Source organism: Sander lucioperca, chromosome 15, assembly GCF_008315115.2.
Source record: "Sander lucioperca isolate FBNREF2018 chromosome 15, SLUC_FBN_1.2, whole genome shotgun sequence".
NCBI classification, from domain to species: Eukaryota; Metazoa; Chordata; class Actinopteri; order Perciformes; family Percidae; genus Sander; species Sander lucioperca.
The window spans coordinates 11284547-11307557 of NC_050187.1; the positions used below are offsets into that span (position 1 = coordinate 11284547).

General features: G+C 40.7%; 1 protein-coding gene and 1 long non-coding RNA gene across 5 annotated transcripts in view; one reads left to right on the forward strand and one right to left on the reverse strand.

The window, feature by feature from the left end:
* thada (THADA armadillo repeat containing) overlaps window positions 1-23011 on the forward strand; it is a 125650-nt gene that overhangs the window by 13405 nt on the left and 89234 nt on the right. For all 4 annotated transcript variants that reach the window (XM_031284333.2, XM_031284334.2, XM_035991919.1 and 1 more), the window contains 4 exons: window positions 2323-2480; window positions 12864-12973; window positions 18286-18418; window positions 22312-22434. In XM_031284333.2, the coding sequence (XP_031140193.1) occupies window positions 2323-2480; window positions 12864-12973; window positions 18286-18418; window positions 22312-22434 (524 nt within the window). The remainder of the gene's footprint in view (window positions 1-2322; window positions 2481-12863; window positions 12974-18285; window positions 18419-22311; window positions 22435-23011) is intronic.
* LOC118493175 lies at window positions 20816-21008 on the reverse strand. Its single transcript, XR_004895150.1, has 2 exons — window positions 20973-21008; window positions 20816-20886 (listed from the first exon to the last, which is right to left on the reverse strand). It is a non-coding gene; the product is annotated as an uncharacterized LOC118493175 (long non-coding RNA).

Sequence of the window (23011 nt, forward strand, 5' to 3'; positions counted from 1 at the left end):
AATTTGTGCCAAAAATCATACTCCTTCTCGTAACAAGTCAGTCAAATGTAAACCCACATGATACACACGTGACCAGTGATGGTTACAAAAGTAACGCAATTACAGTCACGTATTCCTTTTTGCTGTAACATAGTAATATAACTCATTGCTAATAAAATGTCGGTAAGATTATACCCGTTACAATCTCTGTAACGCGAGTTACAGCGCATTTTAACGCAACATTTAGTGGCGTTTATCTTTTATAACCCTTGTGTTGACTTCGGGTCGCATTGACCCGTTTTCAATTTTTGTTTTATATCAGAAAATATGGGACGTAGAAATAAGCGCTGAAAATGTGTAGAAGAAAAAATTAACAATTTAAAATGTTGGAAAAAGCAAAATCAAGCTGTGAAAAAAAGGCGTCAAAAACAAGGTTGACGGGAAGACAAGAATTCACCTACACCGCGAAACATTTTCTGCACAGAAAAAAAAAAAGTCCGCTAGTGTTATGTCCTGTTGCTGGATTCGGTGGTTGAAATGACTGCAGAGACAGTACATTTGCGACATGGACATTATTTTCAGGAGTTTTTTACGCTGCGTTGAAGCGAGCTGTCCCGTCACTGTTGCCGTGGTCAGAGCCAGAACCAAAGACGGTACGGACGACATCTGTGTCCCGTCAGTGCCGACAGAAATGTGCTCGAGCAACGGACAGACAACAACATGTCGGGAATTAATGTTTAGTCTTGCTACACGTAATATCATTACATTTTATCAGCGCTGAAAGTAACTCTACCGTAGGCTACTTCGATTCAATTGTAAGGTGCTTTTTAATTGAGTATTTTCATTTTCTCCTACTTATTAGGCTACTTCTAGTCCACCACAACTCAGAGTCAAGTAGGCTATTGTACATTTTACTTAACTATTTATTTTATGGCTTTAGTTACTTTGCAGATTCAGATTAATAATACAAAATAATATATGAATAAATTATGACGTATTAAAGTGGATAAAGATGAGACTTTGTTGAAATTCACAAGCTACCTGCCAAGTCATACTTCCGCTGTTATTTTGGTGAAAGTAACTCAAAAGTAACGCAAAAGTAGTGTAAAGCATGACAATTCAGAGACAGTAATATTGTAATATAACTAATTACTCTCAAATGACAGTAACTAGGAATCTGTAATGTATTACATTGTGGAAGTAACTTGCCCAACACTGCATGTGACCCATTTATAAAAATGCAGCGCAGTGACGACGATTTAATACTCAAGATGTATGGGCTATAACTAGGGGTGTAAATCACACATTTTATCACAATACGATATTATATTGATTCTTTACTGATATCATAAAGTCTGCCACGATATGATTTTGATTCAGTTCACACACACATTATTTTTTTTTTATAAAAAAAGAATAAACATAAAGTGGGAATTTCAAAATAAAGTCACATCTTAATGGCCATATGTATCGATATTTTCACTTTATCGACGATATTGGATCGTTGATGTTTGAATCGATATATCGTCGAGATCGATGACATATGAGTGTAACACGGACCCGCCAATGCACATTCAGCCCGCGGACCTGTTTGTATGAGACAGCCGTCACTCTGTCACCGTTAGTAGAGAATCCAGCCTGCCGTGTAGTTCATACACTTAACTGATGAACCAGAGAATTGTACAGTAATCACAATCGGCTTCATGATCACCTTACACGCTCTCTCTCTCTCTCTCTCTCTCTCTCTCTCTCTCTCTCTCTCTCTCTCTCTCTCTCCCAGGGGAAGTACAGTACGTTTAAACGTTATTAAATAATAAACAGATAAAAAAACAACAACAAAAAACGAAGCAAATCCTTGTTCCAGCCGCCAATACGTCACCATTGCCCCCACACCAAAACCCACTGCAGTGCGAGACATTAAAACCCTTTAAAACCAATAAGTCATTGATGCTTGTGAGTGCAATACTAGTGATGTCCTGATGGCGGAGGTGTTTGACCTCATTTTTGTGTGGTATATTCATACAGTGCACAATAAAATACTTTTAGGAATGATTACCTAAACTACTGTAACTTTACAGTGACAAGTAAAATGAACTGGCTCTGTGCAATGTGTGTGTCTGGATATGAGCAGGCACATGATGTGACTTTGGACGTCTTCTGGTTTCCATTGAAATCAATGCTTCAACCTAACTTTCACATGACATAATATAACAAATAGATCTTTCAGTTCAAGTTAGTATTATTTGGTAATAAAACAAAGTGATCAAACTTTTTCCATGTCACTTTGTGTGTGTGTGTGTGTGTGTCACTGTGTGTCACTGTGTGTGTATGTGTTGGCTCCAGGCGGTGAGGGCTACAGGGTGACAGCCCAGATGGTGCTGGTATGTTGCTGGCGGAGCATGAAGGAAGTGGCCATGCTGCTTGGACAGCTGTGTCAGAGCCTGCCTCTGCACTACACCAATGACACCCACACACACCCTGGACTCATCGCAGAAGAACAGGTGAGATCCTGACATACTAAACACACTCACACAAAGCTCACTCTCAGTCTCTTACTTCTGTTACCTCATATACAGTAGCATCTAGGTGTGTGTGTGTGTGTGTGTGTGTGTGTGTGTGAATACAGTATACTTGTGGGGTCCAGACAGCTTTGTGGGGCCAAAATGCTGGACCCCACAACTTTAAAGGGCTGTTTGAGGGTTAAGACTTGGTTTTAGGATTAGGGTTAGAATTAGGTTATGGTTAGGGTGAGGGTTAGGATAAGGGGCTAGGGAATGCGTTCTGTCAATGACAGGTCCCCACAAAGATAGTGCCACGCACTTGTGTGTGTGTGTGTGTGTGTGTGTGTGTTTCCGCTAGAACTAAATTAGTGCCGGTCATGTGACCCTTAAGATTTAATTTCACCGGTCAAATGGGAAATGTTCCGGTCAAATATTTTCTGTGTTTATAGCGCTTAAAATCAATTGATAGGCAGGCTATCTATAAAGATTGATATCATCAAGGGATGTAGATTTATACTTTTTTTTTTTTTAATTGAAATGTAGGCTGCTACAGGCAGAGAGGGCAAAATAATTAAATCAATGCACATAATTGTGCCGATCTGAGTTAAAATAGGCCTATTTTCCATTCGCTAGGCTGAGGAAATAAAACAATACAAACTACAGTACAAACAAACTGGCTCATAAAATGATCAAGTGCCGACTAGAATCCAAATAATTGTAAACAAGTGTCTCTCTGCTACTCGCGATGCGCATAAGCCTCTGTCTGACGCCGCTGCGCTGTTTTGATGCAGTTCTGCAGGGAGAAGCCACTGGAGGCGGGTTTTACGCATGCTACTTTGGCCAGTTTGACAGATTTCACCGTAATCCCAATAAGAACCTCGCAGGCTGTTGACAGTCAAGCCTCCGTAACCGCGGACGGCTGTAATCATATATGGTATCTCAATGTGGGTCTGTGGCGTTAACGTTAATGAGACGGGCTCTAGCTGGTGCCGACTCGTCCTCGCTGACAATTTCTTGGCTTCATTTACGTTAGCCTGGCCGCTGCTTGGTTTTGTAAAGTAATTCACAATATTTCCATGTTTCGCCAGTCGCCGTTTGTTGTAAATCTACGGTAGTCTTCTGCATTCAATCAGAGCGAGAACGCAACGTATAGTTTTTCCTTTATCGCAAACGCTACAGTCATTTGTAAATTAAAAAATATGATGGTTCATTGTTTTTGACATCATTACAGTTGTTGTTAATAGAACGAAATATATGAAAATCACTGTAACCTACTTTAACACAATTCAAATTGTGCAGAGGGAATTCTTTCCACCGGTCATTCTGACCAGAGACAATTAGAATTTTCGGTCCTCATCAATTTTTTCTGGTCAATGACCAGTAATTACCGGACAACGGAAACTCAAATGTATGTGTCTGTGTGTCTGTGTTTCCAGCCTGATTTATCTTACTCCTCTGTGCCATAGAGCCCCACTGTTGTCCACAAAGTATTAAAAACACCACACTGATGCAATGGGTGACATGTTCCTTCATTCCTATGAACACACACACACACTGTAGCCCATTTTAAGGATTAGGCTTTTAGTTGGAACCAATGGGCTTAGGGGGGGGGGGGGGGGGGCCACCAAGTGATTTCCCATGTCCAAAGTATTGAGAGACAGACTAACCCATTGTTGGTTGCATGTTTCCATCCACTACCGAATATTAGAAGTTGAGCGCTTTAAGATAAACAGGTTCTCCTGTCGGGAGCCATTAAACCATTGCAGAAGAAGTTTTCACAGTGAACCTTGGCCTTATGTTACCTTAACATAAAAATGATTCCAATGAGTTCCACAGTGTTATCCAGATATTAAATGTGGTGGGAAGTGAGCACTGGTACTGGGAAAGAAAAAGTCAGATTGATGCATTCCTACATGTTATTATGAATTGCATAACATCCTGATCAGTCTACTGTGCTAATCCACTAGTAATATGTTCCATTAAGAACTAAAATATAAAATAGCCTCGGCTCTGCTCCCTCCAGCGTATGTTTTGTATGTCGGTAGCGTTGCACATCTGACAGAGGGCCCTTCAGACTTCTGCTGCCACTTCTTAGCTCTGTCTTGTCACTATTCTTACTGCTTTGAAGTCACATTTTGGCAATAGGATGGCCAACCAGGCTAACCAAACTATAACAGCTGAGCTGTGGTAGTGTGCTGCTGAGAGCACAGCCCAGCCACCTCCCTATCATGGATACAAACGCTGTCTCAGCCCAGATGAGCTGGGAAAGCTATTGAAATCAGCGCACAAGCTTAAGTATTTCATGTAAAAAGGTGTTTTTCACTTTGTGTGAATATATACTGTAGCAAGGAATGATGCGAATGTGTGTATGTTTGTGATATCACGCTGGGAGGCTCTTCAATTAGTATCCGCCCTCGTTAGCGCCACACTTTCATTTGAAGCCCGAACCTGCTGGTTTAATGGCCGTGATGCCCCTCCCTTTCCACCGCATACTTTCCAAATCACTTCCACCACCAGCAGGAAAACACTGAGCGACACACACACACATTCACATAGACTGACACACACAGACAGACTCACACAGGAATAGTTGTCTGAGTGGTTCAGCATGTGGACGTCCATAATAACAAGGGTACCAGACATAGGCTGTGTTTGTCTGTGTAGGGGGTAAAGGGTGTGTGTGTATGTGTGTTTGTGTTTGCCTGTTGAGCATGTACTTACACTCCTAAGAGAGAAAGTAGGAAGTATCGTACTACTACTTACTATGTGCTGCTGAATGTGTGTTTATTGTGTTGTGTGATGGAGGGACATTGTTTTTTTTTAGTATCAGGAATGTGAGCAAAGATAGTCATCAGTCTGTTTACTACAGGACTAGCAGCAGGCTGTGCATTATACTCTATGTTATGTATTAGTAATTGGCTTCTCTTTTATTTTATATCATTCTGTCAGTTTTAGAACGTTTGTTATCAATGCTCAGTAACCATTTGGCAAAAACTGACATTGAATTAGATCAGTTGTTTCGACAATGGTTTACTGTATGTACAATTGCCCGTGTGTACTCACAAAGCGCTGTTGTAGTCGTGTCTAGCTTTCTTGCAAACATTGTATGCTGGAGTATTCTTACTTGAACCGTTCCTGTTCTTCACCAGGAACCCCACATGCTCCATAATACCACTGCCTATATGTGATTTTTTAAAAGTTGAAGTTTGAACTGTTCTCATCAATATGGTCAAAGATAAGATAAACCTTTATTGATCTCTAAGATAAGATAAACCTTTATTGATCTCTAAGATAAGATAAACCTTTATTGATCCCCAGCGGTGAAATTTGGTTGTTGCAGCAGCACAAGGACAGCAATAGTACAGATAAATAGTAGTAATGCACCGATTCAACTTTTTCAGTCCAGATACCGATACCTGGGCTGTGGGTATCGGCCGAGGACAGAATGTGATGCCAGTGTTTTACCAGCAGATAATCTGTAATATAGCAGGAGAGACAAGGTCGTTATATCTCATGTCTGTACGGTAAATCTAAAGCTGGAGCCAGTTAGCTGCGCTAACTTAGCTTGTTAATTAATGAGCTTTAGAGGTGCTGGTTGGTGGATTTGTTACCTTTTTGGAGAGAGCCAGGCTACATGTTTACATGTTCACCCATTTTTGTGCTAAGCTAACTGGCTGCTGGTGGTAGCCTCATATTTACCATACAAACATGAGAGTGGTATTCATACTCTACACTATAATCTTTTTCTTTCACGGCAAGGAAATGAATACGTGTTTTGTTTTTGTTTTCCTTCCCACAAGGTCAAACTACATCTGTACTAACCCAACAATTTTGACAGATATTTCAGGAGCAGTAGCTCAGATGCTAGCAGCTAACATTGAAAAATATTCTCCAGTGACTTTGCTACTGATCACTTCATTTTCGATGGCACTGAACAACCAATACAAAGTATTTGAAAATTGTTTTTGACCAGATTCTGCGGAGACACGTGAAATCCATGTATGGCCCTTAGTTTGGCACATTACAGTTTGTCAACAAGTTTTTCAGTTCCATGTGTAACGGGTGTTCACTTCTCTTCATTTGTGCACAGTTAATAATGTCCCCGTTAACACATTGATTGCCGCTGATGGTAGTCTCTGCGTGTTGTGTGATGGTTGTAGACTAACGGCTGACAGTTGGACCCCAACGGATAACCACAGACAACTCCGATGTTGTTGATCGTTTATTGCTAACAAGCCTTTGGGATCTGAGGGATACAAGCCCGGTTTCCATAAAACTACTCAATATAACAATATAGTAATAATCAAAGGAAACTTACAATAATGATTTCTGTGGCCAAGCTCAACAACTATTAAAAATAACTATGAAACAACTACTAACTGACAACTGATCAACGGTACAGGATCAAATAGGCTAATTTTAACTGTGTGTGTGTGTGTGTGTGTGTGTGTGTGCATTAACGTTCAGTTGGGTGATTCCAATAGTGTTTGGAAAGTTGGGTCTGGCTAAGTCTTTGCGGACATAGTCATTCTGCCCTACCACAGCGATGACATGCATGGGCAAATATATGTGTATAGTGTGTGTGTGTGTGAGACCAAAACACATGTCTTTCCAAAATGTGTGTGAGCTCAACACCACCTGCGGTCCTCAGCCAGCATCCTGTTTTACATCCTTGTTGGCCTGGCAACACTGCGGATGTTTCTGTCACGGGGTGGCACCATGGCAATAGCAGTAGTTGTGAATGGGCGTAAATGGTAATGTTTGATTTCTTTCTTTATTTCATTACCTAATTTTTCTGATGATGATTAGTTACTGGAATATTTTTTGCAATGTTGAGCTTTATCAGCCAAGATGATACATTGCAAACAAAGAGAGACAGAACTATCAAATTGTTTGATTGTGACAGAGAAAAAAAGAAAGGAGTAGCTGTTGGACATCCTGACAGGACAATACAAGTTTGTGTGTGCACACATGTACTGTATGAGTGAGACAGACCACCAAAGTTGCTGGCCAGCTGGAGTTTGACAGCTCGGGTGTTTATGTGGTGTAGGTCAGCCTGGATCGGTTGGAGCCTTGGGTACACAGAGGAGACAGACCGTTGGTTTGGCCGCACTGAAGCTAAGGGAGGAACGCACACACACACACACACACACACACACACACACACACACACACACACCCACACCCCGTTATGAACACAATAGGAATGCTTTGTCCAACATTACTCTGTATTTGCTCTCTAGTGCGTAATATTTACTTTACACCATTTTATTTTAGTGTCCTAATTCTAAAAGAGAATTTTATGCCCCCTAATATTACCTTCAGAGATTCCCACAGTGGAAAAATGTACTGGTTGTATCATGTACACTACTGTTTGCTTAAAATCTCCTATTACTGTCAAATATGCTGCAAAGAGATGATGATCTATACACTGCCTGCATGGCGTGAGTGTGGCATTTCTGTTGCGTTTCAGTTGCCTTTGCACACCAGGAACGTGTCTGCTGCTGCTAGCCTTGTCTGTACACATGCATGTTTCCCATTGATTTACTGCACTCAAGCAGTAGTATCCTTCATGTTAAACATAAATATATACTGATTTGATTACAGCAAAGACAACGTCGGCAGTATTGACGGCAAAATAGGCTACAAAATATTTCGTTCTGCATTGACAGGTGCAATATTTGAAAATCGATAATTATTTATCATTATTTTTTTTATATTACATTTATATCTGCAGTTATGTCAAAACCTAGAGACTTTCAAACATCAACATGCCATTTATTAATATATATTTGTGTCAAAATGACATATAAACATCTTTTCCTATTCTATTTTGCCTGGAAACGCTTCCCGTGAAAAATAGGTGTTGGTTCTATTTCTAGCATGCACGCGTTTTCGGCGCGGCTCGAGCCACGCCGGAGACGTGCGTGTCACGCAGGCTGTGTGTTATCTCTAACCTGTTAACATGGGAGCTGAAATAAAAATGAACACGCCACGCAGCTGACATGCTCACGCCACGTAGCCAGTGTGTGGCCGGCCTAAGTGTCCTAAATCTCATTTAACTGCTCACTGCAGAGTAAACTATTAAGTGTTTATTATGCAGGGACTAGTGAATGAGTGAATTTGGAAGTGACTTTGAAAAACTAAACTAAAGTTTTCTTAGGCTCTATAAAACTGAAAATTAGGTAACTAAGTAGCAAACAGGGCGTGATATCAGGCGATAAGTCTTTTTCACAGCAGCCATTTTAACTTTCACAGTAGGAAAAGCACAGGTTTTACTAATAACAATAACATTGTCCCTGTTCTATTCAAGTGTGTTAAGCAGCTACATGGAATCATTAATTTAATTAGTTACACCTGTGCTTTTCCTACTGTAACATATCAAAATGTCTTCTGTGAAAACGACCTATACAATATTACAAAAGAAAAATATAAAACATGCAATATACACCTATAATATTTACTATAGATCAAAACCTCCTGGAAGTTTCTGGGCTCATCTACCTAATTCTTTTTTTCCTAAAGGCATTATACAACATTTAGACACAGATCTGTAACCCTCTGTTGTATTAGTTAAAGAAGCGTGGGTCTGACATGCGTCTATGACTTTCACTGATGCTTGAATTGCTTTACACTGGTTTTAGTTTAGTCTTTAAATTAAGCTGAAATCCAGTTCTGGAATAAAACAACATCGATAATATCTGATGTGATAGGACGTCAAATTCCTACTGACCCGATCGTTTTGTTACTTAATGACGACTCTAAATTACACCTGCTCGGGAGACAGAAGAAAATTTGGCTAGCCGGCTCAACCGCAACCAAGAAAATGATAACTCAACGCTGGCTCCCCCTTCCTCGAGACCGCAGAGGGTGGGGGGTGGGAGATGGTTTTTGTTATTGTTCAATTGTGTTTGTCTGTTCTGTATGTTCAAAAATATAAAAATAATAAAAAATTTATCTAAAAAAAAAAAAAAAAAAAAAATATAATAACAAATTTCATTTCATATTACACGTCAACATACAACGTGATAACAAACTTAAGTTTAACAACTACAACTCGACTTGAGCAGTTGAGAATAACAGTTTATTGTGTAATAGTAAAAGAATCTCAATCAGTAAGGTTATGGCTTTTTATTGTCGGTACCATTAAGGCCTGGGCGAAATGGAGAAAATCAAATATCACAATATTTTTTACCAAATACCTCGATATCGATACCGCAACGATATTGTAGTGTTGACTATTGGTGCTTTTACAAAATATTTACACAATGAGATTTTTGATAAATAATCATCAGTGACATAATGACTAAGTGGGTAAAGGCAAATAATAGAACAGTTACAACAGTCTGGTAAGTTCAGAAAATTACATCACTTTACTGTAATGCAGCCTTTAAAACCAGGAAAAGACAACACTTATTCCATATTACAATATTATGATATCCAAAATCTAAGACAATGTCTAGTCTCATATCACGATATCGTTATAATATCGATATATTGCCCAGCTCTAGTACCATTTATAAACCAGAACTTCACTATTCCTCCTGCAGATTGCTGCAACAACAACAACAAACATTATCAGAGTGCTGTCTAACCCTCGGCTGTCAGGGCTATTTGGGACGCTGTCACGGCTTGGAACCACACGTGTAATTAGACTTGGGGAAACTTCGCTCTCCGCACATGGAAGTTTTTCTGGGAAACAGGCACGTTTGCAAACAGGAAGTTGACGTCTAAATTAAGTCCCCCCCCCACCCCCCAGGCGAAGCCACGGCCCGGCTCGGCCCAGCACAGCACCGCAGCGGTCTGGGCCCCGGCAGCCATGGGCCATCTAACAGTGACTGTCGCTGCCATTTTTACCCCGGTGAGGTCAGGCCTGTCCTGGGAGTCCACTCTGGCCACCAATGTGATAAGTCATTGGGCTTGGTACCGCTGTGGTTTACTCAGTCTATACTTTGGTGTTTAAGTTAGTCCACTTTCGCTCTGCAGGGTCAGTCGAGTTTATTGACCAGTCATGTGGCCAGAAACAGGCTGCCTAAGCCCTACATTTTTGGTGCATTTATTCTGTTTTTCTATATTTATTTACACATATTTTTCAATTTTTATTTTTTTCAGTTTCAGCCCATTCTGCTGTTTTCCTCATTTAAAGCCCTGTCTCCATGCATCATTGTTCTCTCACTCGGTGACATCAGTGTCTGTCGCTGAAGGTTACAATGACTGGCGTACTCCTGGTTCATCTGCGGGTCTGCGTCTGTGTTAGTTTAGATGTTGTGTCTAACCCCACATCCCCTGAGGGGCTGTTGGGATTTTTTTCCCCCTTTTCACACAGTGTTTTTTTGCACCAGGGCCTTGCCACCCCTCCCTGTGCCCTCCATGCCACCCCTGACTAAGTCAAGGCCTGGCCGCCTCTGTGGTGGCGGTGATACCACAGCCTAAATGACAGGGCACTGAAGCTCTGCGTCCGCCTCGCCCTGCCGCCTCACCTGCAACACACTCACCAGTTTACACACTGCCACAGCACTCAGTTGTATGTGTGCGCGTCTACGTATAGTTAGAATAATGTTGCTAACACTATTACTAACTGGATGGTTTTACTGACAGTGGCCATTATGTGGATGTCTCAGCATCCTTATTTGAACACACTTGTCACGCTACTGACATGCCGCTCTCACGCTTGACATGCTCAGTGCTCACTGGCTCAAAACTGAGTGGTGTCTCTAAACCAAGAATGTAGCCAGTATTACAGCTTCACTTTTCTTGCCAAATAGAGAAAAGGCTGAATTCGGATTACATGTAGATGATGCAGTTCATTTGTGAATCTTTTCTACACCCTGTTGCTTTCCTTTTTAGTTGGCATTTTTTAAGAGACAATGAGTCATTTTCTGTCTAAATGACAAAGCTGCTTCGGGAAATTGTTCATTTTACCACTGTATGCCAGCATTTGATTGACCGTGAATGGAGTTATGTAATTTGCAGGGGTGGGTTTGGGTGGGGAGGGAATTGTTTTGGCTTTGCACTAAGTGTATTGCATGTATTTAGAGGTAATTGCTTGACTTTACAAAATGACTCAAACGCAAAGTACAAAGGCTACAGGAGTGGTTTCATTTAGATCTTAGTAATTCTCACTAAAACTATCATGGCTTTTGAGGTAACAGATTTTGCATCCACAGTTGAGAGGTTTTCCTTTTTTTGTGAGGATTTGCCCCATTAACTCGTCAAGTATCCAGTAGTCTCCGTCATTTATCCAAGCTTTCAGCAATTTGCATGTAATGATTGGACAGATGATGGTAGCTTAACTCAAAGTGAGTCATTGAAATGCTACCACTCATATCAAAAGTGATATAGTTGTTCTGAAACAAATGTGAGGATTAGCTTCTTTCCTTTTCTTTTTATGATTATAAATTGAATGCCCAGGGGTTTGCTGGTAGCCTAGCCTTTTGTTGTATGTCTTACCCCTCCTACCCTGCTTTGGGTTTGGGACAGACAGAACAAGTCATTTGAAGAGCCATCACCCTGGGCTCTGGGGAAATGTGAGGGGTATTTTGTTACTATTTCTGACATTATACAGACTAAATCACAGATTGGTAATCAATCAATGAAAAAACAATCAACACTCAAATCGATATTAAAAGTAATCATGAGTTGCGGCCCTATTATATAGTCACAAAGCCCCCAGCTACATCATTGATACTAGAACTCCAAAGGCTTTTGTAGACACTCAACCTTGAATGTGTTCAGTCAAAGTATTGCATATACAATACATGTAATAAGGTCAATACAGTTCCATAACAGTGATTTAAATGGCCTACCAGTCTTTGTTAGATAAATACAGTCAGTGCAATCATACAACAATCTTATCACTGTATTTGTTAATCATTCCTGTGGGTGACATATATTAACCACAAAGTTAAAAGTGACCCTCTACAATAAGACTTGCATTAGTTAATGTTTACTCTGGGGTAAGATGCATGAAAAGATTCCAAACACTAACTTGTTTCCTGTCGTTAATACCTGTTATTGATCTGTTTTTCTGTATAGCACTTTGAGCTGCATTTTTATGTTGTCAAGGGTGCTATGTAAACAAAGTTTATTATTGTGATATTTCATGACTCTCCTTGTTGTTGCTCATAGTAGAGCCAGTCTAAACTGATGCCCCACTCACTGCCTTCACTGTTGAAATGTTCCGGTGTGCAACCTTGCATGTCACATAATCATTTTGACTGCAGTTATGTCATTTAACGGTAACTGGTCACCTCCATTTCTGCTGAAGGCCAAAGCAGGAGGCTTTAAAGTCACACACACACACACACACACACACACACACACACACACACACACACACACACACGTTCAGTTGCTGATTCCCTGTCTGTCTCTCTGTTACAGGTGGAGGGTGTAGGTCTGTACTTCCGTCAGCAGCTCCTGCAGTCCCGTCATCGTGGCGCCTTTGAGCTGGCTTATGTAGGCTTTGTACGCCTCACCGACATGCTGTGCAGGTGTGTGTGTTCACATTCAGGGCAATGGGCTGAAAGGTAATACTGCTGTATGGCTGAGGGCATTAGCTCCCATCATGACACTGAGTGCCAGTGTGCCTTGTAATTAGCAAGTCGCCTCAGTATCACTCTTCAGGTATGATATACTTAATTACATAGACTTGATAATCGGTGTTATTCGTCATCTGAAGCCCTCTGGACGGCCGACAGAGACACACGGGCATGGGGAAAATGTACCTGCTGTTAATAGAGTAAGACAATGTGTCGACTCGCAGTGCAACAAATCAGTTAACGTGTTTTTTGATGAATGAATTAAAAAGCTGATAACTTTTTATTTTTTCAAGAAATTCTAATACATCATTTAAAAAAAGGAACTTAACTCTAATGTCTTTGCTTGGTACAGAGATGAGTCAGGATCAGGGTAGTCTTTATGGATAACGTTCCACAGGACTGCTCCGGTGCAGCCAAAGATTTTGCCGGATGTCCCTCTTTTCAGCTGGATGTCAGTTACCTTCCGCTTTCTTTGTGTTGGAATTTTAAACTCCAGAATCGACTAGGATCAGGGTTATTATACAGTGGCACTCATAAGTTTATGAACCCATGCTAAATTTGACTGAAAAGAGGAATAAAAAAAATCATCTTTTGGAAATTGATCTTGAAAAATGAGGAAAAATCCAACCTTTAAGGACACCAATTTTCTTTGTGACTGAATAATGTCTCGTAAATAAATACATTATTTATTATTTATTACATTCTTCCCAGGATGCATAGTATCCAGGATATTATGCATCCTGATAAAGTTCCCTTGGTCTTTGGAATTAAAATAGCCCCACATCATCACATACTCTTCACCATACCTAGAGATCGGCATGGTTTTATTTCAGTTAGCCTAATAGCTGGTTTGATTTGCATTGAGAGATGATTTTATGGAAAGTACCCCATGCCAATCTCTAGGTATGGTGAAGGGTATGTGATGATGTGGGGCTATTTTAATTCCAAAGGCCAAGGGAACTTTATCAGGATGCATAGTATCCTGGATCCATGAAATAACTGGCCTTGGGGGTGTACTTACTTATGCTCCCTGTATTTTAAGGAAGAACATTTATTTATTTACGATACATTAATCATTCACAAAGAAAATTGGTGTCCTTAAAGGTTGGATTTTTCCTCATTTTTTTTTTAAATTAAGGCATTAAGATCAATTTCCAAAAGATGATTTTTTTTTTTTATTCCTCTTTTTAGTCAACTTTAGCATGGGTTCATAAACTTATGAGTGCCACTGTAGTAAACTAAAACTAAACTGAAACTGAAACAAAAACAAAAAACTAAAACCTTTAAGAGAAACTGAAACTGTATTTAAAAAGAGTGCTTTAGAGGTGCTGGTAAATGGATTTAGTTTCCTTTTGGACAGAGCCAGGCTACCTGTTTCCCCGTGTTTTCAGTCTTTGTGCTCAGCTGAACTATCTGGCTGCTGGCTGCAGCACCATATTTATTGTACAGATATTAGGTTGATATTAATAATCGTATCATAATCTTGGGAAGAAAGCACATTGGTGAAGTAACTGCCAGTTATTATATTATAACAGGAATAACAATTTTAAGATGTCAGCCCATTTATGTTGGGCTGACAGCTCACATTACACAACACAATACATCTCACAGCAATGTCAAGTCAGCTTATTTGTCAATTTCTTCACATATACTAGAACTTTCGATTCCTCTGCATGTGACAAATGAAGCTGACTTGACATTGCTGTGAGATTTATTGTGTTGTGTGTGAGAGCAAGTTATGGCCACATATTGCTAAAAAACCCCCCAAAAAAACATTGAGGTTTAGTTTTATATTTCAAAGCTACTCATGTACTTTCATGGCACATTGAACAGTACTAGACTGTTCTGGGCCTCTGTGGCGACGTGCTGCCAGGGGCAACCTTAAACGTGACTGAGTCTCATACATCTCCACGCTCCCCATCACCTCTGCTATTCATGGAAATAATCCTACTATTATCATCCTGAGGGGAAGAAAAAAAGCAATCTTTGAATTCTGAACAACATGAAAGAATTCTGACTTTCTTGTACCTCCCTGTTTTCCTCAAAATGTGGAAGATGTCTTTAGCCCTGCGGCAGGTGACAAACCGCAAAACCGTCGCAGCCGTGTTGACTTTGAAACCACCCAGCGCTGAGCAGTAAAAAAACAAAAAAAAAAAACTCACTTGTTTTGTTCTTGTACAGAAACCAGTCTCGCAGTGTGTTGTGTAATGAGGGCGACATGTGTGTGTGTGTGTGTGTGTGTGTGTGTGTGTGTGTGTGTGTGTGTGTGTTCTGCTCCGGGCATGCTTGGATATGTGTGTGTGTGTGTGTGTGTGTGTTTTCAGGAGGGGAAGAGCAGTGTGTGGATGGTATGCAGGCTGTGTGCTGGGTTATGGGGTGTTGATTGCGGGGTGCTTAACCACGGCCTTTTGATGCTCTGCCTTGGAATCTGGCTCTGCTGTGTTCCACTGTGTTTGCACTCTCTCGCTGTGTGTCTGTTTCTCTCTTCATTTCCCCCCATCTTTTCTTAATTTGACTATTCTTTTCCATCTATCTTCCTCTTTTTTTTTGGTCTCTCTTAACCCCGTTCCCTGGTTAGGCATGTGCATTTATATCTGTAGTGTATCCCAAACTGTTTTGTCAGACGCACGTCACCCTGTCGGATGAACCCAAGGACCTTTATCAACACCACTTGTCATGCTTTGAATGTATTGACATCCATCCATCCATCCATCCAAACTTGAAGTGGATGTTGTTACAATATTCTTTCATACAATTTAATTGTCAATGTCAGCTTGGTTAAGTTTGTATTCGTACTATCACCACTTAAGGTGGCATAAGCTGGATGTTTCAGCCATTTATCCATTATTTAAGCAAACTATTTTAACCATATATCCATTGTTTTAACCATTTTTCCTTTACTTTTTGCTTATCTGCTTGCTTACTAACTAGTTTTCACCTTGCTTATTCGCAGCAGTGATCAGGTGTCATACTCATTGTGTGGAACTGAGCTTTTAATTTAAATTTTTTAATTAGTTGAGCTATTTCACAATCTTTCTACATTTCCCCTGGCAGCTGCAGAAGTACCCCCTTGGGTAAAAGTACCCCTGGTTGGAATGAACAGAATTACGGTATATACCTTACTGCATGCAGCCAGTCCCTGTTGTGTCAAGTGTGTGTGTGATGAAGAACACTGGAGTGTGTGTGGCAGCGCTCCACCCTTGCTCTCCTCTGCGCTGCACATTGGATTGTTTTAATTTGTCCTCTCCGCTCCACTGGCTCTTGTTAAACAGCTGCTTCTTGCAGAACAGGGCAGAGCTGTTTCTTGTGGGTGTGGGTTTGTGTTGTTTGCCAGACCTGCCTTCAGATCATATTCTTAGCATTTGTCCTAAAGTGTTCGGAGTACAAGTTTAAAGCAGGGATTTCCACATAAGACCAATGGATCCACATTCGATAAGTTTGTTGTAACTTGATAGGGGTTGATGAGGACTTGTGCTGTGGACGAGGTGATTTATGATCTTTGGAATTATAAGTTCAGTATATGGAAGCTAATTAAGTACGTTAGGGTGTTAGCCATATAAGCCTGTCACGATAACAAATTTTGCTGGACGATAAATTGTCCCAGAAATTATTGCGATAAACGATAATATTGTCGCTCTGAGACCATTTTCATGTAATATAATGATAATGACATAATGATGCAGGTACACCTTTTCAAAGATGAATAAACTTTTATTTCTAAAGAATATTTAACACTGGAACTGGAAGACATTTTAAATATCCACAATAAATGAACAAAACAACCAAAAACAATAAATAAAATGGACGCTCGGTCTCTGTTAACAAAAACTGCACTTGAATGAAAAACAAACGCTGTTGTACAGTTGTGGAATTGCCGTTTGTGACATATATGTTCTCCCAGGCAATTCGTACTGGCTGTCAAATGTTTGCAGCATTCATCGAAAAGCCGGCTCTTCGGCGATACTAAAGGGCAGCATCTCTTTAGCAATGAGGCGAACTACGCTGTCTGTGAGTGCACGCCATTTTGCACTGTCCCGTTTGTACTTTGTTTGTCGACTAAACGCCCCAGTGATTGGGTACTGTCGGGAAGACGGAGACGGCCCATGTGTTGTAGTTTTTTTTTTTTCCCAGCTGGGAAAACTGCACCGGATGATTGTGTTTTAGGTGCATATGCATGTTTGTTGTGTTGCCGCGTTTAGTTGCTACTGTTTTACAACAAATGCGACATACCGACTCGCTCAGGTTAAGTGGTTCACAACGGTCATTCGGTTTGAATCCGAAGTGCTCCCACACTACAGCTGTCGCTTTTGGCTTTAAAACCAATTGCATCTTTTTTTTTTTTTTTTTTTATATTCCTCCAACTCTCAACTAGCGTTTTCTTTGGCTATACTCCTCACGCGGCTCTTTTGCTGCACTCTGTGGTAGGCTACGCCAGGAGTCCTGCCTCCCCACACAGAGACCATGTGACTGACACGAGGGTTCACTCCTCGTTACGCTAAGGAACCAAGAGGGGTCACCGATGCATCGGGGTGGTCATCCAGTCTCTTTGGTAGAGAGACGAAGGAAAACAAACAAGCATGCAAATGGAAATGATCGTGGCCGGAAAAATTATCGAGCTCATTTTTATTTATCATGCGATTAATTGATTTATTGCATATCGCGACAGGCCTATAGCCATAGTTCATCTGCTATTTTCTAAACTATCATCTTATGGCACATGTTTAAACCTACTTTAAGATCAATTTGGTTGACAAAATAGATTTAAACAAATATTAAACATTATTTGCAGCCAAGTGATCTAGGTTTGGTGTGTCTGTCAGTTGACTGTTTGAGGAGAAACAGATTTGATTCAGTGCATGAGATTAAAGTCATGCAACAGTGTGGAGGAGAACTTTCCATTTTGAAAACATGCATGCAAAACTGCTAATGGGGATACTAAACATTGCAGCTGACATTGACAACTCTGTTGTGTATAGAACATGATATGTATTAAAAAATGCACTACTGGTCATAATGTATTACGGTGCACAAAGAGAGTTTATAGCTACTATTATGTCAAGCATATAAAATATGGTATTTAATAAGTAAATATGTAACTTGAATCAACATTTGTAATTCCATAGTGATTCATCTGCTTTTGAGTGTCTTTGATGCAAAATGATATGTACATTTACTCATTCAAAAAGATGAACCCAAAAGATTTAGACCCATAATACTGTGTGTGTGTGTGTGTGTGTGTGTGTGTGTGTGTGTGTGTGTGTTAGGAGTGGAAGTCCGGTCCTGCAGCAGCTTCCAGCCCGCTGGCTATCTGAGGTTCTGGAGGAGGTCAAATCCAGTGACCCGTCATCCAAGCTGTGTGCCACGCGACGTAGCGCCGGAATACCCTTCTACATCCAGGTGTGTAAGCATGGTTTTCAAAATGTAAACACAACAAGTGGGCTAAAAAGTATCGAACGGGTGCTTGTAATGTTTGAATCTTGATGCTGGACTTGATTTCAAGAAGTGACAAGAGGCTATTGTTTTCATTTAAAAAAGCCTTCAGAGCGCAGGAGATGCACTCTTCTCTCAGTAAGCAGGACATTCCTGATTGAATTCCTTCAGCGTGTGTGGCGGAGTGATGGTCACATTGGTTTACCCGTCGACAGTGAATCTAATCCTCTTTGCACAGTGTTGCTTTTTTTGTGATCCTATGGTGTTGTTTTAGACAAAGTTTGGGATTTCTTTTGGCCATTTTTGGTTATTTTTACCTGGAGTTTAGCATTTTTGCGTCATACATGACACTAGACTTTCAGAAAGGCAAAACAGGGATTTTTGTCTTTTGTTTTTTTGTTGTTGCTGCTTTTATGTACATCCGTAATTTGCTGGATTTAGGTAAATTAAAATATGTGACTGCAGTTTGCAGTGTGAATTCTAAAGATCAGAAATAAGGACCAGTTGGCACAATACAAATTCTTAATCCGATGTGAACTGTAACATGAGGTGACCGTTAAGGTTAAAATGTGGTCAAAGTAGGTCACACTAAAGGTTATGATAAGGAGTGTGTTGCATGGACACTGTCAGGGTTATGGTTAGTGAATGAATGTTGGACAGGTCTCAGAGGTTTAGTAATAGAAACCCGTGTGTGTGTGTGTCTGTGTGTGTCTGTGTGTGTGTCTGTGTGTTCTGTTTACTCCTAAAAGAAGTGCAATCAGCAGTTCCTGGCATGCCACTGGAGCACTCGCGCTGGAAGAACATTGAGTTTCTTAATCCAGCTGCCTTTATGTCTCAGTCACACACACACACACACACACACACACACACACACACACACACACACACACACACACACACACACACACACACTGTCCTTTGTTTGACCCCGTGTAGTAGGCTCCAGTCCCGCGTACCTTTTTAACAATGTGTTGTAATCTGTGACTAACCTACCTTAACACTTGACTGACTCAGACTGTTATTCAGCCACAGCTCGCCTCCCCACTTCCTACGATTACTGATATTAAAACTAGACATGACAGAGTTCATGTTTTATCATAGCAGTAATTTGAAAGTGGGGTTGCTCTTTCTTGTGGTTATGGGTACGCGGCGCATGGCTGCACCGCTGACATCATTGACTCTCTTCTGTTTTTGTGCATTTGTGTGCCAGGCTGAATTCAGCTAGATTTGATTCTCAATTTTAAAAATAGTTGCAGGTTTCAAAAGTCCTAACTTTGACTTTCTGAAACTGGCACTCATGGCAGTGACATGCCTAGCCCTGCATTTTTTTTTTTTAAAGATTATTTTTTGGGCATTTGACAGCTGATGAAATGAAAGAGGTGAGAGAGGGGGAATGACATGCAGCAAAGGGCCGCAGGTTGGAGTCGAACCCGGGCCCGCTGCGTCGAGGAGCAAACCCCTATATATGGGCGCCCGCTCTACCAACTGAGCTATCTGGGCGCCCTAGCCCTGCATTTTTATGGGACTCTATGGGAATTATTTGCATGTTAGGCCGTGAGCATCCCTGTTGTCAAGCTGAAATGGCCTTTCGAATTAAAAGATATGACAGCTGAAGGTGAAGAAGGGAGACAAGAGAAGCAGGGTGGTTAAAGCCGACCAGAGCATGATGGAAAACCCATATGGATTACTTAAGATGAGGATGAAGGGACAGTTCAGCAGACAGAAAGAGGAAGATAAGATAAGGGAGAGTTGAGCAGAGCACAGGAAGTCTGGAGAGAAGCAGAAGTCGACACCTTGGCAGAGCTCTGGGCTGCATTCTTTCACACAGAAAGACCGAGTCAGATCCGGGAAGGCTGGCTCCTGCGCTCGCCTCATGCTGGTCTGAATCGACCTGGGACAGACTTCACAGGAACCGTGCTAGCCCTCCTCTTCCTCTTAATCCCCCCTCCCCCCAAGAGTTTATAAGAGCCAGACTCTTCTTCCTCTTCTCCTCCCTACCTCCATCCCCCATCTCTCCATCCCTCCCAGACCTGACTCTTAACCATAACCCAGGCCAGACGCACAGCTGGCTCCCATCAGCTCCCACAGTAAGATAACTCCTCTCTCACACAGCAGCCAGTTGCTGTCACCTCTTCGCTCCCACCTCGCTCCCACATTCCCAACTCCCACTCCCGGCACATACAAATGATGTCATTCAGTGTGAAGCTATCAGTATAGGCAAACTTATGTAATCCTATAGCTGTGTCTTTATGTGATAGAACAGTGTTTCTCAAATGGGGTGTACGTGTACCCCTAGGGGTATGTTTAATAGTTACAAGGCTGTTGTCCAGAACATTGTTCCTCTTTATGTAGACTTTTTTTTTTTTTTCCTACAAAAATGTGACATTTGTGTTGCCTTCTTTGGACCTATTCTTGCCTTCATTCCTTCTACTGTCCTCCTACTTATTGTTATGTCACTGTTTTTGAAGTTTTTGACACTATTTTCGACCTATTCTTGCCTTACTTCCTTCTTTCTTTCTACCATCTTTTTCCAAGGTTTTGTCTTTTTTTTTTTTTTTTTTTACAGTTTTTGTCTCTTTCTCATTAGCATTTAAATGTTTTTTCATTTACAAGGCTGTAAATCTATCGCTGACAGCGCTGTACTGTTCCTCTTTATATATACTTTTTTTTTTCTACCAAAAATGATTAGCGCTCGTCAGGGGGTACTTGGCTTAAAGAGGGGTACATTATTGAAAAGAGTTTGAGAACCACTGTGCTAGAATACCACTGCACAGTGATGGGCATAACTAATTTCAGTTTAGAGGTCTATTGCTGCAATTTTATAACAAAAGTAAGAAGTAACTTAATTAAAAAGATTGGCTGATATGTATACTTGTTTAAACTTTTGAACTGACAGTAGTTCATGTGGCCTGTTGACCAATGCATCAGTTGCCTATATTTGCCAAATTGTACACCATACAGTATAATGTTATGGCTTTAAACAAAAGGTAGATGATATACAGTAGCTTCTCATTTGTTATGTTTTTCAAACTGCTTACGGACTTCTTTTTATTAATATATTGACCTGTAAATAACATTGCATTATCATATTGAGTTTAATGAAACAGTGTAGTTTTGAGGGTCTAATAAAGTGAAGTGCCATTCACCTTCATGCAAAAACAAAAATCTTTCCGTTAAATATGAACTTAACGAATAACAGCATGACGGCATGATATCATCAGGACATTAAGTTCTGGCCTCCACAATTAGAAACGTGTACATATTCTTACAATATGAATATCAGGATTGCATCATATTCAGAAATTTGGAAACTTAATTGCTGCAGATAACTATTGCACATGCTATTATTGCAGCTCTGGTTAGTGCAACAAGTACAAAGCCTTCTTATCATGTTGTTGGAAAAAGTGAAAAACATCTCGGCGTCAAACGCTGTCTAAAATGGCATCACTTGAGGCAGCATCGGTTGGGGCTGAGACCACACTTTTGAAAATGAAAAATCCCCGGCCAAACTGTCTGCAGTCAAAAGAATTGTGGGGAATATAGGCACCAGATTTAGACAAGGAAGAAGAATGCCTGGAATTAAAAAAAAAAAAAAAAAAAGACAGTAACTTTGGTTCTGCACTATCAATTTTGATCCTTGGTGAGTCGGACAGTGTTAAAAGGAGTGCAGTGCTAAAATGACGGAGTACTCTTTTAACAAAACCAAGATCCGGTGAAGACACAGTCGTGATATTAGTATCTCTGACATGTTCGCATGTTGTAAACACACGCACTGACCTCTTTTGTGACTTTTTTTATTGTACCCTACTACATGTCTGTTGTGTTTTGATGATTTTATTTAATTTTTTTAACTTCCGCAGGCTCTGCTCTCCTCTGAGCCCAAGTCGTCAAGTTGCAGTCTGTTGAAAATGACCATGAGAGAACTGACTGCTTTGGCCATGCCCTCTGCTAACCGGAACACTGACAGCTCCACCGTCCCTCAGGTTCGACCACCCAGTAGCTTCATGCAGAGTCCTTTACCCAGTCAGAGCTTACACAGGAGAGCTGTTTGCTGAACATACTTAAATGGCATCGTAAGGAGTGCTGCTGTGACTGATCTGAGCTCTTGCTTGACTTTAATCCCTAATACTACACTGCGGCCTTCCCTAAAAGTTTGTTGCACATGTTCTGTAAACATACAGCGTAAGAACCAGGTTAGTATACGGCTGTCCTCGACTAAAAAAAATTCTTGGTCTACTAACGCTCATATGAATTTGTCGACTCATCGATTAGTTGATTGGATCGACCGAGAAACGCGCAATATAAATGCAGTCCATTTAAAACAGATTTTCACCACAAAGAATCATGCAAAAGCATCAATTTGAATCTTGTGTTTACCAGTACTCATAGGTTTCTTGGAAATAAGTCATTCAGCATAAGAGAACATCAAAAAAATAAAGAAATCTTATTCAACTAAGACCAAAACGGCCGATTAGTTGACTAATCCACTAAGAGGGGGCAACCCTACAAATCAAGTGGGGGGTTTCAAGGCTGTAGGCAGTCAGTGTGGTATTAATGTAT